The 21,890-nt window shown below is 35.3% G+C and overlaps 1 protein-coding gene across 5 annotated transcripts in view; it reads left to right on the top strand.

Annotated features, from left to right (window-relative positions):
* The window catches only part of ZNF148 (zinc finger protein 148), a 120,090-nt gene that overhangs the window by 73,022 nt on the left and 25,178 nt on the right, over positions 1–21,890 (top strand). For all 5 annotated transcript variants that reach the window (XM_025474672.3, XM_035709882.2, XM_025474674.3 and 2 more), the window contains 3 exons: positions 4,480–4,605; positions 13,514–13,637; positions 15,012–15,095. In XM_025474672.3, coding sequence (XP_025330457.1) covers positions 4,480–4,605; positions 13,514–13,637; positions 15,012–15,095 — 334 coding nt within the window. The remainder of the gene's footprint in view (positions 1–4,479; positions 4,606–13,513; positions 13,638–15,011; positions 15,096–21,890) is intronic.

Here is a 21,890-nt window from a genome sequence, read left to right as displayed (position 1 = left end):
GTGTGTGTGTGTAAAGATTTTATTTATTTATCACAACAGAGGGAAAGAGCATGAGCAGAGGGGGTGGCAGAGGGAAAGGGAGAAGCAGAGTCCCCACTTAGCAGGGAGCTTGGCACAGAACTGGATCCCAGGACTCTGAGATCATGATCTGAGCCGAAGGCAGACAGACACTTAACCGACTGAGCCACCCAGGCATCCCCAAAAAACAATTTTATATCCATTTTTTCATGGGAGAGTATATGGGGGAGATGATAATGCCTTAAAACAACAAGGTTGATAAAGTTAGAGTGTTGCTGGATATGGATGTAGGTTAAACTGATAATGAAGAAAAGGAAGAATCCAATATGATCCTTCTTAACCTGGGAGTTGTGAGTAGAGGGTAGATTAAAATGTGCAACCCAAATGAAATATTTATTCATCACACACTATATCTGGCAAATTTATTTTAGTATATTTCACATTTGTTATATCACTTATTAAGATTATTGAATCTGGAAGGAAGAAGTTGGGAAGGGTAGCAGGTTTGGAAGGAAAAAATAAAAGGAGTATGTATATATGATACACTTGTAGCTCTGATTAAGTCTCTTGTTTCATTCATGAAGCCTTTTGTGGTTCTTTCCAATCTCATTAATTTTCCCTTTGATTCCTGCCCTTATTCCTGGTAGCATTCATTTAGTTTGAGTCTAACATGTACTATCTTAAATTGCTAGATGTGGGATTTTTGTTTTTGTTTTTGTTTTGTTTCATTTTGTTTTTGTAATGCATCAAAACTCCCCACGTACATTTTTAAGGCCTTTGAAAAAGAGACCTTATTATATTTTGAATATATTCTCAGTATCTAGAATTATGCTCTGTACGTGTTAGAATTTTAGTAAATTTATAAAGCTTTTGTTAAATTATTAACAAAAATTAAGACTGAGTTTAGCACATAGCAAGCACTTAGTAGCTGTTGCACGAATAAATAAGCCATTATGGGAAATACCAAAGAATATCTTTCTTATAGATATCAAGATAAGATACAAGTGCATAAAATAAATATAAAAGTAGGATAGTTTGTTTATTTGGGGGCCAGAAATGAAAAAAGTCTTGAAAGAGTCATTGTGGATTCTGGGCTTGATGTACTAGTGATCATAGGAATCGAGGGAAGGATTTTTTTTCCCTGTAGAGAGATTGCCTTTATATTTAAGATCAGGAGAATGAAGTGAGAGCAATAAAAAATGAGGAAAACATCAATTTAATAGGTATATTTTAGAAGTAGCAAGAACGTACCAGCTTGGGCTGTGGCAAGGGGCAAGGACTCTACCTCTTCTAAAAGTGTTGGGGAGGAAGTTAGAGGAGTATGGAAGGTAGGTATGACATAGGAGTCCTCCCTGACCACTTCCCTAGTCTCAAAGGGAGAGGTCTAGAGGGGGCTTCAGGTTTTAGGTGAGTTTGTCAGAGCTTATGAAAGAAGGATAGGAGGATGGGTGATTGACAGTTTGATGCTATGTCTGGGTTGGTAGTGAAAATAGCATTGAAATTCAGGTCTCATCTGAGAAGAAGTTATACACGGGATGAGGTGGAATGGTAAAGCTTAAGTGATAAGGAAGAAACCAAAGTTTCTGTTTTTTTTTTTTTTTTTAATTTGACATATTTCCTAGTCTGTTGATTTCCTTGATGCTCTAATGAATGTTTCAAAAATCCAGCAAACTAGTCTTTTCAGATATCACGTATCTGTAGATGCTGCTTTGATTAATTACACTTTGGTTTATTTTAAGTGAAAAATAACACTGAGAACTTGATTTTCTAGTAAAGATAGTTCTCAAAGGAATGAATAAACAACATCGATGAATTATGGTCTCTTTTATCATGCTTAAGAAGTTTTTATGTTTTGGGGTGCCTGAGTGGCTCAGTGGGTTTAAGCATCTGATTCTTGATCTCAGTTCAGGTCTGGATCTCAGGATCATGAGTTCAAGCCCCATGCTGGGCTCCATGCTTGCTGTGGAGCCTACTTTAAAAAAGAGTTTTCACATTTTTATAAGAACATGTGGTTATGGTTGTCTTCTTAAGGCCAAAGAAGACTTAGGTTTTCTCAGACTTTTTGTGACTCATTCTTTCCAGCTGACTTACTATTATCATCATACCTATCCATCTCTTTATGTTTGGAGCTACCTCCATCTTTTCTAAGCACCTTAGGCTGGATGTGTATACTTTAGTGTGTGGTTATGTTATATGTAGAAGAGATTAATTTATTCCATTTATGGGTAATAAGCCTGTTGATACATTCTGAAAATGTAACTTCCTGTGTGCCTAACCTTCACAGTGTTTCAATCCATTGATACTTCTAGGTTTGAGGCTGTGCTTTCAAATGTTAAAAGTATGCCTTACATTTGAAAATGCTAGTACATATACCACTTTCTATATATGTAGAGATAACTGAAAAGTTTAGATACATTGATTAATTCTTTTCACTGTTTACACATAAAGGCTCTTCCTTGGTTTGTGAATATCTGTTAAATGCAGAATTTATTGAGAATTTGCTTTATACTCAGCACTTTTGCTAAAAGGAATCCCTCTATTTCTTACTGCTTCATGCCTACATTTTCTTTTTCACTTTTCTTTTTCTTTTTTTTTTTTTTTTTTTACAGTTTAGAAGCTGACAGAAATGTTGGAATTACTTCTTGGTGCCCTTGCAAAATGGGGCAGAGCAGTTCAGCAGCTGCTTACATAGTCTGTAATCATCCCTCCTGTCTCACACCCAGCCTAAGTTTTGTTATTTCAGTACACATCACTTCAGAGGTAGTAACATGTCTGTATTCCAAAGCCTTGTTGTTGGTGATTTTACCATTTTATTTTATGTTGCAAATAATGATACCAAAAGAAGCCATAAGAAGATTCGCTATTACTCTTCTATAACCTGGTAGAATGATTAACCTAGTAATCATTTATATCCTGTTTTTGTACCAGGGTTCTTTTTGATTTCTGATTCTTATACTGCCTACACCTCAGGAATTTATGAAAGCTTCTGATTCATTATTTTGTCATCCTGAAATCCTTGCCTTATGTCGCATTTTCCTCCTGAATCCTTTTTACACAGCTGTCTTCCTTCCACCTTTACACTGTGAATCTGTAAGATATTTATAATCTTTTGCACCATCCTTTAGTGTATGTTTTGGAAAATGTAGCCACTGGTACATGGTACTTCCTGGATTGTTATTGAGAAGTTATTTATTTATTCTAGCTTATAAAGAACAGAGGTTTGTTTCTCACGGTTTCAGAGGCTAGAAGTCTAGAATCAGGATGCCAGCATGGTGGAGTGAGAGCCCTCTTCCAGGTTGCAGACTTCTCATTGCAACCTCACATGGTGGAAAGGTCAAGGATGTTTAATATGTTTCAGAGCCTGTTAACTTGAAAAGTTTTTTTTTTTTTTTTTTTTTTTTAAGATTTTATTTATTTACTCATGAGAGAGACACAGAGAGAAAGAGGCAGACACAGGCAGAGGGAGAAGCAGGCTCCATGCACTGAGCCCAATGCGGGACTCGATCCCAGGACCCCGGGGTCACACTGAGCTGAAGGCAGGCGCTAAACCACTAAGTCCCCCGGGCAACCTGACTTGAAAGGTTTTTAGTTTTAAGGTTCTTGTGTTTCATTTCAAGGATAGATGCAAAATGTAGTATTAAAGAGCAGATGACTACGATCAGTTGTGATGAGAATTGGCACTACCATTACTGACCTAAGTGTCTTGGTGCATTTTTGTTTTTTTCTTTTTGTTTTAGGACAAGCATCTTTCTTATTTGTGAAAACGGAGATCTGAAGATAGGATAGCATCTTGTGGCATTTATTTGTTGTGTATTTAGTATTGTCTTGAACATAGCAGTGACCTTAAGCCATATGCATAAACATCTTCATTCGGTGATGGTTTGATGTATAGGCCAGGAAAGTACAGGCTAAAGCTAAGATACTCTGAGTGTTGAGTTTAAAGATAATTAAATTTTCATTGTTTGTCTTACTTTTCTTTTGATGTGATTACCTTTCAGAATTTTGTGTTGTTTTCATGATATTTTATAAATTGAGAGAAAGCCTACTGTGAAGTCTGAATACCCCTCTCTTGCCCAGTATTTTACTGATTTTTGGAGTATAAGCTTCTTTTTGTGCTTCTAAAACTTCAGCATCAGTTTCCTTAGATGTGGCAGTGAAATTGATCTTACTTTGTCCTGGCTTCTCCTTTATTCTTTGGTTTTAAAATCTTTTCCCAGGATATCTAATCTTCTTTTCCTGATAGATTTTTGTAAAATCTTAGTCTATTCCTTAGTTTATATACTCTTGATTCTTATTTTCCTAGTTCTTATTAATGAACTCTTCAACACTATTGCACTCACATACATAGATAATCATTTTGGAAACACCTATATGTAGGCTTAGCAAAGGATTAAACATGCAATGGCTTTGTCACAATGGACTTTTTGTTTATTTCTAAAATTGGCTTCTTTTTTTTAACAGATAAGTGTAAAGCAGGAAATTACTTTTACTGATGTATCTGAGCAACTGATGAGAGACAAAAAACAAATCAGAGAGCCAGTAGACTTACAGAAAAAGAAGAAACGGAAACAACGTTCTCCTGCAAAAGTAAGAGAATATATTAAGACGGTAGTCCCTAACCTACTAATTCCAAACTACTACTGGTTAATATTAAGGGCAGGAACCTGACTGGACCATAAGGCAAACAAAAATCTCACGTGGCTTAGTAAAGTTGGAATGTTGTATCAGAATCACCAGGAGGATCGGGGTGCGTGTTTGCATGGAGGTGGTGGGCCATTGGTTTTAATTTTTCCACTTTTTTTCACCCATCTTTTTTCTAAAAACAAAATTTTCTTTTTCCACGTCTCTCTTTTCTGACCTTGCATTTCATTCATATTAGTTTTATTTATTTTAATATTAGGATTTCAGGAAAATTCAGAGCACCAGTTATTCATCAGGGAAAGGTTGGGATACCTGTACTAGAATGTAAGCTCCATGAGGGCAGGGACTTCATTTTATTCACAGTTGTATCCCAAGAGCCTATAGACTCTTAATAAATACTTGATGGGTAAGTGAATAGATTAATAAATAAGTGACCTAGTAAATACTAGTAGTAACTGCTTGCTTTTTTTCCTCTTCAGTATAGTTAATAGTTGAGTGTAAGTAGCATTTTGATATTCCTGGGAAATCTCTGAACCCTGAATAGTATGTTTACATCTTTATAGTTATTTTCATCTTTCCCTCAGTAAAGTGATGAAGGATTTTTTTAAAGATGATAATATAACATGACCTTTTAATTTTGATGGCTCCCTGTTTTTGCATTTGTGATTTAGATCGTCATCATCATTTATATAACATGTCTATTTTTGGACCCAGTGATACGCTGGAGCCAGCTGGTTGGCTTGCCAGAGCTGATTGCTAAGTTTACAGGAATTTTGCAAGCAAGTGCTAAGATCATTGGTAACTTAAAATTAGCCATAGTGAGAATATTTACACCATGGATATCAGCAAACACTTCCCACCACCTGATTCCTTACTCTGTTGGTAAACATTAACAACGTACTACAGCTCTTGGGATATATATGTTATACCTGTTATAGAAAATTAAAAAATATAGAGAATAAAATAACCCATAGTCCTATTGCCTAGAAATAACTAACATAATTTTTCTGCCATATTCCTTTTCTGTATTCAAATTTGTGTATATAGATTGATTGAATGTTGTGATCTTTTTTAAGTGTGTAAGAGATATTTACATTTAAAGTTATTAATGGTCTGTGAAGATTTTTTAGCTGCACAATGTATTATTTTTTGATATATCACATATTCAGTGATTGCTCTCTGTTGGAAGTTGTCTTCTCTTTGCCTTCATTTTAAATAATGCTGCACTTAAAATATTTATGTATAGATCTTCATATGCTACTGAATCAATCAGAGGGCATGTCTTTCTGTACTTTCAAGTGTGAGACTTCGTTTTTTGTGGCTTAAGATGCACATTTCATTATAGTTTAAATTTTAATTAATTTTTTTAGTTACTGTCCATACTAAACTTTTTTTCTTCCTTAATTATTTTATATTTTATATTTTGTGTTTGTAAAATCCCTCCCTGGCTTTCTCCTTCCCTTTGTTTCTTTGGGGTTAACTTTTTTCTCAGTGACTTATATATTTTTGTTTTTTTTACAGTAACGAATAAATCAAGTTCTTCATATATAGAACAATACAAGGTTTTGAGGAAAAGAATTTATAAAATTACGATAGTAATTATGTTATTTTGGGTTTGCTGCCAATCTATGGGGAATAAAGTCTTTAAAAAAACAATATTTGGAAAATTTTGCAGTTTTCTTGATATTACCTTTTTTTTTTTTCTGGTGCTATTCTTGAGTATAAGGTATCCTAAAATTCTTTTTTTTTTTGTTTGCTTTTTTTTTGTATCCTAAAATTCTGACTAAAACTCAGATTATTATTTTCTACTAGGGTGTTACTTGGAATCTTTAGTTGGTGGTATGTTCTAGGTGTTTCTAAATATAGATCAGATTTTTAGAGGTCTTAAGCTATTTTGCTTGTCTAATTTGTAGATAAACTCATAATGTATTAGACTATTTCTAATGGTATTATGTAAGTATATATATAATTGCTAGATGAAAGATTTGGCCTATTTAAAGTATATATAAGAAAATGTTTTGCAGAGGTCTCTTTAGGGAATTCTTAGGAGAGTGAAATAACTAGGAATAAAATGGAAGATGAGGTTGTGAGAATAACAGAAACAATTATTTTTAAATTGTCATGACATGTTACATGTAACAGAATGGTTGTGGATGGTTTTTAACATTGGTCTACAATCTTTGGATAAATAGTTTTTGTGTCTGAAGTCTTAGAATTTGAGGCAGAACCAGTGAGTTTATATTTTCTCAAGCATGTTTTGAAGAATTGACACTTGATATTTTTCATTAAAGTAACAGGTTTCTGCTTTTTGTAAAAAGAGAAAGAAAAGCTTATCTCACATTTATAAATCAGTGTGTTGCTTGTTTTAAATTTCTTAAAAACATTTTTAAGTTTCACTAAGAATTATAATTTATTATGCTTAGAGGACTCTACTCTCCCCCATAACCTTTCCCACATCTTGAATTTGGCCATTATGAATATTTTGAGTGTGTGCCATCATTGTGTCCTATTAGATTGGGGGTCTGTGTAGGAAATATAACTAATGTGATAGACTTCTAGTTAAAATATTAGAGCTTACGGATCCATGTAACTCCTTTCAGGATCAGCTCTGTAGTAAAGTTCTGTGATGTTAAGTCATCTTTAGCTGCCATGGATTTTAAGCAGTAATTGCTTTCTAAGCCTCTATAATATGGCAAAGGTAAATTCGGTATTTGAAAATTGCCAGAATACATTTGGCAGCATGCCTGAAGAAGAGAGTTGTGAAGCTAGGGAATATTAGCTAGGTCAAATTATTTGGTACTATGGATTAAGCTAACATGAAAGTAATTTTCTGCATAATAAAATCTTATCCCTTTTAAATGTCAAATTTAATTTAATTTTAACTTTGTTGGGGATCTTTAATGTGTTCTTTTTAAATATAGTGCATTTGAACTATAATGTCTAGTCTGATATCTGTTATGTGTAAACGTTTAAAAAAAATCATATGTATTATAATGGCGCCCTTTGGAAGGACTGAGATATTAGGACTTTTCCCCCTTACCTTGAAAACTCCTGGCTGGTAGACTTTAAGTGTTTTCTTGACGCTTAATTGCTTCGTTGTCTCATTCCTTAATGACATGCTATTCTTTTTTACATTGCTGTACCTAGTTCCATTGCCCCTTTGAGATCTTGTTTTGTTGTGAATTAGTGCTGTGGAGAACTAAAGTTATCAGAAATGCGTGAAAAGTCTTAGTAAACTTAATTCATTCTTCTTGCATTCATGTCAGTGGGTCTCCTCCTGGCTCTCATTAGAGTCACCTATAGAATTTTTTCAGTTACATATACTGAGGTCCTGTCCTTGGGGATGCTTATTGAGGGGGTTTCCATTTATACCTGAAAAGCGTCCAAGGCAATTGTGATTTACGTTTACGTTTTGGAATCTCTTTCTTTTTTTAAGAGTTTATTTAAAAAAAAAAAAAAAGAGTTTATTTATTTGAGAGTGTGTGCACACACGCACAGCAGGGGGAGGGGACAGAGAGACAGAGGGAGCCTGATGTAGGGCTCCATCCCAGGACCCGGGGATCATGACCTGAGCCTAAGGTAACTGCTGAACTGACTGAGCCACTCAGGAACTCCGAGAATTTTAAGTCTCAATACTAGAAGTTTCTGGAATAAGAAGTAAGGAATGGCTCTTACCACTTGACTTTGATACTGACTTGTTAGGTGAATTAGGAAATAATGTTTCTCACCACAGAAGGTTTCTGTGAGGATTATTGAGTCAACATCAATGAACTTTAAGAATCTTTTTTAGAAAAATATAACAATATTACCTTAATCCAGTATTGTATACGTTGTATGGATCTTTTCAAATGTCTTAGTAATTGCATGAGATCGAGCAGAGTACTTTTAATTCCTTGTTTCTTATTTTGAAATGTATCTCCTTTTTCATTCCCTCAGCAGTTTGGGTGCCTATTATGTACAGAATTTCTTATCAGGTGGGAAGAAAGGAGCTGTAGTTTGTTTAACCCTTTACACGGTCTGAGTAGGAATTGATTATTCAGAGTTCTGCTGAACTCAAGAATGACCAAAGTATTCCACAAATCAAATAGATTATAAATTATATAGAGTCCTTTCTTAGCAATATATTATACACGATTAGTTCCCAGAGAAGATTTGCGATGTAGATATCAAAAAGATCTTAAATTGAACTATATAAATGAGGAAAACTTAATTAAAGGATATAGAGAAATAGATATACCAGGCATATTTCATATTTTCTCTGTGTGTTGACTTGATTGTGGAAGAAGTAACTTTGAAGCTGAAGAACTGATTGTAAGATATGGGGAATGGAAGTACAAAACACTACTTAAGAGAAAAATGAAGAAGATAAAAGTAAAGTAGTGTATTAGTATTTTATTTCTCCGGTTTTCTTAGGGAGTTATGTATTCTGGGTAAATTACCTATAACTTGACTTTGACAAAGTCATGTGTTGGTTTTACTAATATCTCTCATTGAGAAAGACATATTAGGATTCACAAAACTGAATCCTAACTTAAAACATTTTGATGTAAATCTTTTTTAAAAAAATATCACATACTTTTTTTGCCAAATACATAGGAAACCTAAAAGACCTTTTCCAAAACTCAGGGTTATTATGCTGAGTATTAGTAGTTGTACCATGCTTACAATAGAGTGACTTTTGTGTTCTGGAACTGTCAAAAGCTTGTTTAAAAATGAAATTTGTAATGTGTAAAATCTAGTATGGAGAGATAGTGAAAATCTTCAAGAATTAAACTGACAGTGCCAGGGTGGGATATTAGAGGTGACCAGGAGGCTCAGATGTTGTGCTGGTTATTGCTGTGGACAGTTATGGCTATGTTATTTTGTTGTATGTCTTTGGGATGGCACTGTTCTTTTATTTATTTATTTATTTGTTTGTTTGTTTATTTATTTATTTTGTTCTTTTATTTCTAATTGGATTTGAAAAATAAAGAGAATTTTTGAAGATCTCATTCTCTACCCCCAGTTGCAGTGAGCTGACTCAGAATACATGAGAAATTTAAACCATCTCCTCTACATTGTCTTTTAGGTTTTGGTGGTTTAGATTATTTAGGTTGAAAATGTATGATAAAACCAATAATCATTACCTTAAAATATACCTTAATAATGTTAATAGTATGTAACAAAGAGAATGGAGAAAGTCATTTCTGCCTTTTAGACAGCAAAACTTTTTCTCACTGAAGGGTGTTAGGTTCTTCAGTAGCAGTGACACTTGAGTAAAAAATCTCTAAATTCATAAAGCTTTGTTAGTGCTTTGCCTTATGAAAATTGATGTATTATTTAAGACAGTCATCACTGTATATAGTAGCTAGCTGGTAATAGATTTGACTCAGAACAAAAAATGTATCTACTAATAGACCATGAAGTTAAGAAAGCACATTAATTGAAGAGTTCCATTTGGTTTTAAATTTTTTTACTGAAAAATTGTGTTTTAAATTTATAAACTGTTAAGAAAATCAAATATGTTAAGTACTGTTTAGACTATTACTAATTTCTGCACTCTTGATAAAACCTGATTTCTTGGTCTTTATAATATACCATATTTCTCCAAAAGTAGGAATGAGAGGAAGTAAGATAAATCATGTGGAAATATTATAGCAGGCATCTTAGGATTTAAACCTTAAAATTTAAAGTCTTTAGTTGTAATAATGTTCATGTGTTGAGAGGAAAAAGAAAAGCAAAAGTATTTCATGGTACTGGTTTAGTAGCAAATGAGATTGCTAATCTCTAAGGCAAACACATTTAACAGGTAGATCACATTCTACTCAAAGATCTTGAAAGGGTGTGAACAAGAAAGGAAACCACGGCTATGCCAAGGAAAAAATTTTTGCTTATATTAATGTGCCATTTCTTATCCACTAAGGGCCTTGTTCTTTGTATAGGCACATCTCTATAGCACTATTTAGTGGCTTCCAGAAATTGAAGTTTTGGGAATTATCACCTTGAGAAATTATCACATTTGGCAAAAATCTTTAAAAAGAATGAAAGTGGTGAGCTGTGACGGTATTTGGTATAGGTAGCAGGCAACAATATCATTAGACATTTTATAGAGTCTCACTATGTTTCAGACACCATTTTGGATACTGGGAGTAATAGTGGTGAATAAGGCAGAGATAATCGGGCAGTCTGGGTGGGTCAGCGGTTTGGCTCCTGCCTTCAGCCCCGGGGCCTGATCCTGGAGACCCGGGATTGAGTCCAATGTTGGGCTCCCTGCATGGAGCCTGCTTCTCCCTTTGCCTGTGTCTCTGCCTCTCTCTCTCTTATGAATAAATAAATAAAATCTTAAAAAAAAAAAAAAGACAAAATCATGTGGTTATATTTAAAACAGATTACACATTGGAAGAGCCACTAGTGCTCTTCTGAGACAAGATGAATTTTATTCAGTGTCCATAATACAAATATATGTTTTTCTGGCCTAAAAAAAGAGAAAGGGAAAGAAATAGTAAATATAAAAATGTTGGGACACCTGGGTGGCTCAGTGGTTGAATATCTGCTTTTGGCTCAGGTGTGATCCTTGGGGTCCTGGAATTGAGTCTCACCTTGGGCTTCCCTGTCAGTCTCCCTCCAGGGAGCCTGCTTCTCCCTCTGCCTATGTCTCTGCCTCTCTGTGTGTGTCTCTCATGAATAAATAAATAAAAATCTTAAAAATAAATAAATATAAAATGTCTAAGAATTTGATTTTTCTGTCTTTGAACGTTTAAATATGCTAGATTTTTCAGTCTTTTTATTCACAAGCCAGTGTTAGCTGTTTCATCCATAAAATCCACCTTGACTTAAGGCTTGAATCCACAGTGAAAGGCAGCATTACCTCCACTGCCAGAAAACAATGACCTAGAACTCCTTAACTCTTCATAAAAGGGCTTTGTACAGTCAGGGGTAACATCCGTTTCACATTAAGTAACTTGGGCCACATTTGTTCCTTACAGAGACTCTCCTCGCAGTTGCTATGCCACAGAAAGCTACTGAGCTGCCATGTGTTTTGGCACTTGGATCTTCTTATTTGTTATCAACATATGTGAAAAAATACCTGGTGCTATCTTGTTCTAGTTCTGTTTTATATAAAATGTTTAACATCTTTTTGTGATTTGTTTTATGTTAGAAGTATTTTGAATCTTCTTTGGAAAGATTTTATGTTTTTTTGTTTTGTACAGTGTTAACTTGCATATTATTTTGTGACTTAGAGGGATCAAAAAATTTAAACCGACTGGCCAGGGATGGAACTTTCTATTCTCACTGACTCTCATCAGGAAGCTGTGACACCCACTTCCATTCTTGTGCCAAATGTTTCTCTTTATGGCTCTGGTGCATAGACTTTGAAGCATTGTTGGTCACATTGGCAGTTTGCCCAGAACCCAAATATCCTGTATAATTTGCATAATAATTACCATTGATTTACATACAGTACAGGCTGAGTTGTCTTCTTGAGTTTAAAGTAAAAAAATGTTTCAAAAATTAAAGACTTTTCCCTTTTAGCTCTCCTTTTTTCTAGGTTTGAGAAGGGGATCATAGCTGTGTGTTTACAGGCCCTAATCAGTTTCCACAGGCCTTTGTATTTCTCGAGATGTTCCCTAGATTTTTCTATCCTGTGTGGGAGACAGTTTCGTAGCTCCTGTGCTACATGTGCCCACCTCCAATATTGTTTCCCTCTTACTTGCCATGCTCCTCATGATCTGATCTCCTACTGGTTTTCTTTGCTGCTTATCTTCACGCCATATTCTGACATGTTGTAAGTCTCCTCAGTAATGAGAAAAAAAAAAAAGATTGTTTTTACTCTGCCATGTGCCTGATGAGAGAGACAATTTAATGTTGGATGTGGAACAAATGGTTGAGAAATTGGAATACGTGAAACCCAAAGGTGAGCTTCTCTCTGGCACTATCCTGACCAGGCCCATAATATTAACCTCAGGAAGCCCAGGAAGATACGATTTGTCGTCACCTGTCTTCCTTCCAATACCCATTCTATTTATCCAGCAAATGTTTTTAGGAATTTGCTCAACAATAGTTTAGTAGTCCTAGAATGAATAATCTTAGAGATCCTAGACTGAATCAGATTTCAAATTCTTTGCTAGATGACTTGAAAACTTAGGTTGCTCTTTTCTCTTTAGTCAGAAAAAAAAAAAAATAGGTAAGCATTTATATGGTTCAGAAAAGTGTTTAAGTATAAACAATATAGAGTCCCCCTTCCACTTTATCTTCCCTCTGCCAAGTTTCCCAGCCATCACAAACGGAGGCTTTATGCATTACATGTGTGTCCTTCTTAAATAGTTTTTATGCATATACAAATGTGTATCCTTGGATGTACTTTCTTATGCACAAAACTTTGCAAAATTATGTACTGTATTCTAAACCTTGCATTTCATACTTAATAAATCCTGGAGCTTTTCCCATATAAGTATATATGGAGCTTTCTCATTTAATTTTATAACCACATAATGATAAATGGCTTTCATTTTCCATGATTTAGCCAGTCCTGTACTGATTGATATTTACCGCATGTCTATCCAAAGCATAAAACTTTTGTCCTACCTATGTGAGAATTTGAAATTGAAAATAAAATTATCATCACCCCAGCAGAGAGCATTTAGGGACTCTTGTCAGAGATTACCTTTGGAGAAGAGGGGACAGACTACTGAGTCACATTGTACTTTTCTACAGTTAATGATAACATTATTCTAACAGCCTTTTCAAGATTAGGGAAAAAATTTTCATAATTTCTGGTGACCATTATTTGCATTAAAAGGCATTACCTTTTTTATAGGTTAGTATTGTTTTTAAAACTTCTTTGTTTTTACCTTTTTTTTTTTTTTTAAACTAGATCCTTACAATAAATGAGGATGGATCACTTGGTTTGAAAACCCCTAAATCTCACGTTTGTGAGCACTGCAATGCTGCCTTTAGAACGAACTATCACTTACAGAGACATGTCTTCATTCATACAGGTATTTCTTGAATTAAAATGGGTTTATAGCCATTAAGATTATTGTTGTTGCTATTTTCACCTTCTCGTGTAAATGTCATTCATTTCTAAGACTGTAGCTAACCTGGCATTTTAAATCAGAGATTACCACAGGCCAGAATGTCAGAAGGAAACCAGGAAAAACTTTAAATGAGGAAACAGTGAGCAGGGATGTGCAAAATTAATTAGTCTTAATTGGACACTTATCTGGCTTAATGTGTTCTTTTCAGCTAGAGAAACAGTTAAAGAATGTATTATTAAAAGCCTGTCAACATTTATTTTTCTCTACAAGACGTCCAGATGGAATTCGAAATATGAATTTAAGAAATATGAATTTCAAATATTAAAAAATGATCATTAAGACCATGACATTGTAGAGAGCAGAGAACTAAGGACTAATCACAGATCCTTGGGGAAACAGACTAGTCATGTAGGTTAAATTAAGGGATGTGGGGTGAGGAAGATAGAGGAGTAAGGTAGGTTTAATGAACTAGGCAATAGAGTGTCTCAAAAGCTAAAAGAATAGTTCAAGGGAGGGTGTGATGAGCAATGACACAACCAGCAGGGAAGATAGAGAATTGAGGGGGAAAAAAATATTGGAATAAATACTAAAGAGATCACATAGCTTTTAAGAAAGCAGAGTATAAGGGTTAAAGCACAGGCACGTGGTGGAAAATTTGAGAACTGAAGTAAACTACTCTTCAGAAGTTATGGTTGGAAAGGAAGGAGAAAAAGTAATAAGGTGAGAATGTTTTAGGATCTCTGAAAAGTTTGTTTGCATAGTGCAAACCTCAAGAATACTTAGAAGGAAAGGTTCTAGCAGAGGAAGAATGATGTCAAGATTTTTTTTAAAAGGCGGGGGGAGGGGGAGGAAGATGTTCGAAAGTTCTGAAGGTTCCAGAGAAAATAATTGAAAGGGCATATAAAGGGATAGTTAGCCATGGAGAACAAGGTAGGCGGGTCTTTTTTCAGATAAAAAGAGAGAGGAGCCTTTTAAAACACAGTAGAGAACCCAGAGCCCTTTTTAGTCTCCTGATTTTTACATTGTTTTAAATTGTTTCTTTTTTCTTTTCCTTTCTTTTTTTCTTTCTTCTCCTGTCTTCTCTCTTTCTTTTTTTTTTTTGGATATAGAGCGGATTTGATTTAATCTATGTGTGATTGTGAGAATGTGAATTTTATAATTGTGGGGGAAAATTGAGCAAAATTGTATTAAATTAACGAACAGTATAAAAATATTGTGTAGATAATTTGGAATTTTCCAGAATTTGGGCTTCTAAGATTTATCTTTCCTCAGAAATAGTCACTATAAACTGTGTTTTATCCAGTAACTAATTTGTGGATGTGAAATTATTTTAAGGTGAAAAACCATTTCAATGTAGTCAATGTGACATGCGTTTCATACAGAAGTACCTGCTACAGAGACACGAGAAGATTCATACTGGTGAGTGTTGCCACCCTTCCTAGGGTCATTAAAATTCCCATTCCAAATACAGGAGAGAATGGTTAACAAATAGCAGCAGAGTGTTGCCACTGTTACCGGTTTTATTTCTTAAGAGTATGTATCACAACTCTTATTTTTTCTTTCAATAAATCAGTCCCAACTGTTAAGACTTGGCTTTAATGTCCAAGCCCAGTAAATTACTTTCAAATAGAGTTTCCTAACAGCTTAAAATATATTTGAAATGACAAAAGGAGATTTTTGTGAAATAGCTATTTCCTAAGATATTTAATAAGTGTAGGGTTAGGTAAAACTATCATTCTTCTTCATTAGTCTGGAGAAGAAGCAAAGTGCTAATGTTTTATGTATATATTTTACTGTGTTAAGAAAGTTGTAATCCTGATAAATTGGAGCTTTTAGTGTGTTAGCTAAGTACTGATTTAGAAACAGGTATTTCAGAAGATCACTTTAAAGGAACCCATACCTTAAAAAGTTAAGTCTCATTTTAGAGCAGACTTTTATTTTGTTTTATTTTTTGACAAATTTTTTGACAAGTGTATAACCAAGTGTTATATGTAACCTTGATTTAGTAGACCGTCAGCTTTTGACTTTGATGTTTGTAAGCATGGTGAAAAGTGTTTCTTTAGAATTTACTTCTAGTGTTTTGCCTTTTTGTGATGGAATGAAAGAAGAGTTGGTGTATTTGTATTACTTTGATTCTTACATTTAAGTAGAATTGAGAATGATGGTGATATATGAATATTGAAAATATGAAAGTTCTTCATATTTCTCTATATTAAGTACTTCAGAACCTGCCCATTGTTGTTATTTAGATGTGTTCTCATGGTCCCTACAGTACCTGTGAAAGGGGATCCTAGACAGTTTGTCACGTAAAAGAAGCAACTTCTTCCATCTAATCACTTTCCTTTCTTTGTCCCTAATAAAGAAGCATGAATGTGGCTGGTCTCCTTAAGTACAACTTCAACTGTGCAGCACATCCGTGTGCTTTAAGTAAAGTTCTACTTTTCAAAGATTATTATGTACAACACCTATTTCAGTTTCTTAAGTAAACGTTTATTCATCACTTCCAGGTGGAAAGGCACTTTGGAAGACCAACTTTATTGATTTTATGTGACTTAACAGCTAAATTTATATTTCTTTACAGTAATAAAACCTGATCCAATAATGATAAAGCAGTTAAAAATTTTTGCACGTTTTTAATACCATTAGATTTTGATGATTTACTCATTCATTCAACAAAAATTTACTGAGCCTTCAGTATTTTTCAGGTATCAGAAATAGATTTAAAAAAAAATAGTTTCTGTGGAATTTATATTCTAATGGGAGAGACATACATATAAACAGGCACAGTGTGATGAGTGTTGTAGAGTTTTATACAACATGTTCTTGTGCCCTTGAGCAAGAGCCAGATGTGTTAGCTGTTGAAGGTTACAGAGGGAAAGCGACACAGGAAGACTGCAGGATGCTCAGCTGAGAGAAAGACAGCAGCATGTGAGAGAGGAGGAGGGGAGAGAGAGAGTTTGTGTGGGTCTGACAAAAAAGATTTTGAAACAGTACTTTCCCATATTGCACTCTGCTATTTTCTGTTCTGTTCTAGTAAATTCTTTTTTAATGTGCTGGTCACAATTCTGTAACCTCACTGTAAAAACAACAGTGCTAAGCCAGGGTGGGTATCTTGGATATAAACATTATAATTGGTATAGTTAATATTTATTGAGGATTTACTAAGACCAGATATTGTCCTAAATGTTTTGTTAGTATCTCATTTAGTTCTCACATTAAGCTTGAGAGGAGCTATTGCTATCTTCATTTTTTTAGATGAAGAAGTAATAAGCACACAAAAAGTTGAGAAACTTTTCTAAATGTGTATAATCTAGTATATATATGATGGAGCTAGATTCCAGTCTAAATCTGTGACTCCAGGTACACATGTGAAATTACTAACTGCAGAATGGGACTAGGAGCGTAACAGTATCTTTTGATCTTTTTGAGTTTTTCTTGCTATGCCACTAAGCCATAACCAGGTTTAGAATATCTAAAAGGGGTGGAAGCAAAGGCTGGGGTTTTCATGTTATAGACAATACAGTTAGAAGGAGAGAAGAAATTGAGAGGAACCAGGGCAAACCGGTCACTGTGGTTCCTTAACTGGTCACTGATGGTTTCTTATGGAGACTCAGTTTTGCTTCACTGCTCACTGTCACCACAATGCCCCAGGTAGAGCTGATAAAAAGGGAATTGGCTTTCCTTCTTCATTTTCTTGGTTCCTTTTATGGACTCTCAGTCTATGGACAGTAAGGTATTTTTGTCTTGTAATCAAGATAACTAGAACCTATACCTATCTGAAGGTGTGTATATTTAGAACCACGTATATGTTCTTCAATGTTAATTATTCAGTCCTTACTATTCTTTCATGTTTTAAATGGCTTTCATTTTTGGAGAGGGCGTAGTGCTCTAAAGTTTACCCATGTTAAGGCTTTCTCTCCGTAGGTTCTTAGTTTAGAAGAATGCATCACAATAGTTAGTTCTTCTCAAAGTTGTTGTGAGAAGAACTGCTAGTTCGTACAGTTTCCATTTTCCTTAACTGCCTGCCTCATTCTTTTAGGTCTCATTATATATATTGTACTGTCTCCTCCAGTCTCCCCAGCCCCCAAGCCTGTACTCTGCTCCATTTGCAACATGACTAAAAATCATTACCTACTTGGCTACTCTTGCCAGCAGTCAAGCAATCTGTGGCTTTTGAAAACTGAGAACCTAGCTTGATTTGGTTTTCAAATAGAAAATTTTAAAACTCAGCCTGGACAGGTTATCAATTATGTTTCCAAAATTTGGCTTAGCCTATGAAAAAAAAATTTTTTTTTCCGAAATGTCATTTTAAGGGAGAGTACTTTTGCATCCAGAGGCTATGCCTAAAATTCTGGTTAAAGCTTTATTCCTTTAGCCTAAGGCATTGAAAAGGGCAAATATTCTTGGGACTGCTGTTTTTGGCAACTATGGGAGATTTATATCTTTTTGTGAATGTATTATAGATTTACTTATGGTATGTTTGGGGATATGGGTGAGAAGGTGAAGACTTGAAGCCATGGTTGAAGATAAAAAATTTTTTTAAGATTTTATTTATTCATGAGAGACACAGAGAGGCAGAGACACAGGCAGAGGGAAAAGCAGGCTCCATGCGGGGAGCCCGATGCAGGACTTGATCCCAGGACCCCTGGATCATGCCTTGAGCCAAAGGCAGACGCTCATCTGCTGAGCCACCCAGGTGTCCCTGAAGATAAAAATCTAATTGATCATTTTGTTTAGGGTCAGGTACACACTGGGATTAAACATTCATTGTCACTGGCAGATTTATGATGTGATCAGGTGTTTTTATTTTATCTAAGGTGCCTGTTCCTTTGCAACTTCCAATCGTATAGACTACATATTAGAATGACATATATCCAGTTGTATTCTTTTTAGTCACCTTGTCACCATTTTACCCTAAGAAAATGCCAGTCTTATTGCCATGGGCGAGGAGGTGTGGGTTTGAGGAGTAAAGAACCTAATACAATTTTCAGTATTTTATTTTAATTTGATATTCGTTCTCTAAATTCCTGTAAATAGTAAGCCACAGAATACCTGTCTTGATAGTCTGACTCTTTTAGCAAATTATGGTTGTATTTTATTGTATGGCAGTTTGCATAATTTTTTATTGGTAAAAATGTTATGAGCCATCTTTGCATGTGAGGAAGATTTTATAGAATGATCTTGCTCTGCACAATGAAGAGGATTTTGAAAATAAATCATTCATAGTTAACTCATATTCACTAGTTTCTCCCCCCCTTTTTAAAAAATGCTTTAGTTCTTAATGTATACAATTCTATAGATACAAATATAGGAAGAAACACTGGAAAATGTGTCTCCTAAGTTAACACTTCTTTATGCCTGAAAACATATGTTGATCTGCTTTTCCTCTTGACTGTGACTTTTATTCACAATCATGTTAAAAAGCTGCACAATAGTCTTTTTTTTTTTTTTTTTAAACCAGTTGGGCTAGTGGAGTGGAGTAAGAATGTTGATTCACCCTTGACTAAGTTAGCTCAACACTATTTCCTTCATTATACTTGTTATTAATGTAACTTACGGTTTTCCTCTCCTTATTTGAATCCCTAATCTGTAGTGTATGAGCTTTAATAGGGAGATCTTACTGAAAGAAAGTGTTACAGACCTAGTTAGAGTTATCTTCTTCGTGGAGATGAAGGGACTGAGTGAATGCTGTTTGTGCTACTGAGGATGTTGCCGGTACTAGGAGCTGCTGGCATTGTGATTGTTGAACCTAGATAGTGCTAGCATGGACAGAGCTTGCCAAGAAAGATTAAGCAGAGAACTACAGATTGCTGTCACTGACATTGTCTGATTTAACAAAGCATTCAGAAACCGTTTTTTTTTTCCTCTGCAAAACTATTGATAATTCACACTAAAAGCTTTGATTACACATAAAATACATGTAAAAGCTTAACACTGTATAACAGAATATCTCCGTAAAGATACAAAAGTAATCACATACCCAGCTCATACATCTACACACAAGATCAGAGAGGTTATTCTGAAAATCATCTCCATTTTAACATTTTACATTAGTGCTAAAATACAGGGAACCAGAGGCTGTATGAGGAAGGTTGCCTGGTTTTCCATTAAGTGCTTATATTTTATGTGACTACCCCTTCTCAAATCCATATGAGATGTTCATTGTTAGTACATAAGTGTCTGTAGTTTAAAAAGGAGTTTATCATTTGTTTTGACAAGTCTCTAGTTTAACAAATTGTGAATCTCTTGAAGTGGTCTCATTCTTATTTATGTACCATTACTGAATGAACAAACATGTGAGCTGCATGACTCACAATTTGACACATCCTATACAAGTAGCACAGACAACGTGTGCTTTAGGTGTTCAGAAGAAATAAACCAGTGAGGATTCAGTTTGGTGGCTTCATGGAAGACATAGAACTTACATAGTCCTGCGAGGTTGGATTTAGACTTTGTAGTCTGTGTGTTACATGGCAGTTAAGTGTCATCGTTGGGAACTATAGGTGGTAGAGCCCAACATGATGAAGCCAGGACCAGGAGAAAAATCTGGGGTGTACTGAAGTTGGGAATGTGTTTGGACAAGGGTAGGTAAGCAGATCTGCAGTTGATAAATTCAGAAACAGAGAGAGTAGCTAATTAGAAATCTGACAGCTATCAAGACAATTTCAGATGCCAGATAACAGGATAACAAGCAGTGTGTCAGATATGCTAAGTTAAAAGAACCAGAAACTTTTAACTTAGTTAAAAAGCTGGAAATTCTTACGAATTCAGTATCATAACCCTAATAATACTCAAATAAATTTGAGTTCCTGTTCTGTGCCAAGCACTGAATTAACACAGTACATAAGTTATTTCACCTTATCCTCACAGCAGTCCTATGAGAAGGGGGTACTGTTACTCTTTTTTTTTGTGGATAGGGAAACTAAGGGTCAAAATGATTTAAGTGCTTGCCCCAGTGTGTGCAACTGGTTAATGACACAATCCAGGTCTTCAAAGTTCATGCCCTTAACCGTTAGGCTATTGAAAGGCTATTGAACCAACAGTTGGTTAAGTCTGCCTTCAGCTCAGGTCATGATCCCAGATCATGAGTCCCGCATTGGGCTTCCTGCTCAGGGGAAAATCTGCTTCTCCCTCTCCCTCTGCCCCTATGGCTTCACTCATGCTCTGTCTCTTGCTCTCTCAAATAAATAAATAAAATCTTTTAAAAAAAGAAGAAGGAAATTTAGAGTTGACTGACAAAAACTTTTGGGTGTTTTTCTTTTTCTTTCTTTTTTTTTTAAAGAAAGGGAGAGAAAAGGCAGAGAGGAGCAAAGGAAGAGGAGAGAGAATCTTAAGCAGGCTTCATGCCCAGCCTGGATTCTGATGCAGGGCTCAATCTTATGACCCTAAGATCATGACCTGAGGTGAATCAAAAGTTGGACACTTAACTGACTGAGCCACTTAGGCTCCCCAAAACTTTTTTTTTTTTTTTTTTTTTAAGATTTTATTCCTTTATTCATGAGAGACAGAGAGAGGCAGAGACACAGGCAGAGGGAGAAGCAGTCTCCATGCAGGGAGCCCGACGCGGGACTCCATCCAGGGACTCCAGGATCAGGCCCCGAGCCGAAGGCAGGCGCTAAACCGCTGATTCCACACACACCCCCCCCCCCCCGCCCCAGGTGTCCCAAAAACTTTTGGTTTTAAATGTGAAGGTTTTTATTTTTTTCTACTAAGAGCAGAGCCCCACTCCTGGACCTAGGCTTACAGCTTGCATGTGATTGGGTACAGCTACCTGAAATGAAGTCTGTGGATGTAGGAGGAGTAAGAACACATTCCACCTGATAAGGAATAAACAAAGACAAGATGGACAGTGTGTAAATAACCATTCTGAGTAGAACAGAAAAGGGGGAGGTAAGAGTGGAGATGAAGAGATAAGACTAGAAAGCTTGATTTTAGAATTCTGTTGTCTGATTTTGATGCCAGGCTAAGGAGTGCCTAATTTATGATCCTGTAAGCATTAAAATATCAGGGCATTTAAATGCCATATTGGAAGAATATTTTGTTAACTATAATAATATAAAGAATAATTCAGAAAATTGCAAATTTATTAATTAAGTTTATACTCAGGTATTTTAAAAAGTTTTTAAAACAAATGACATTGGGATCCCTGGGTGGCGCAGCGGTTTGGCGCCTGCCTTTGGCCCAGGGCGCGATCCTGGAGACCCGGGATCGAAT

The sequence above is a fragment of the Canis lupus genome, chromosome 33 (assembly GCF_003254725.2).
Source record: "Canis lupus dingo isolate Sandy chromosome 33, ASM325472v2, whole genome shotgun sequence".
NCBI lineage: Eukaryota > Metazoa > Chordata > Mammalia > Carnivora > Canidae > Canis > Canis lupus.
The sequence above is the reverse complement of the archived record's forward strand: the minus strand, read 5'-3'. Positions and strand labels throughout refer to the sequence as shown.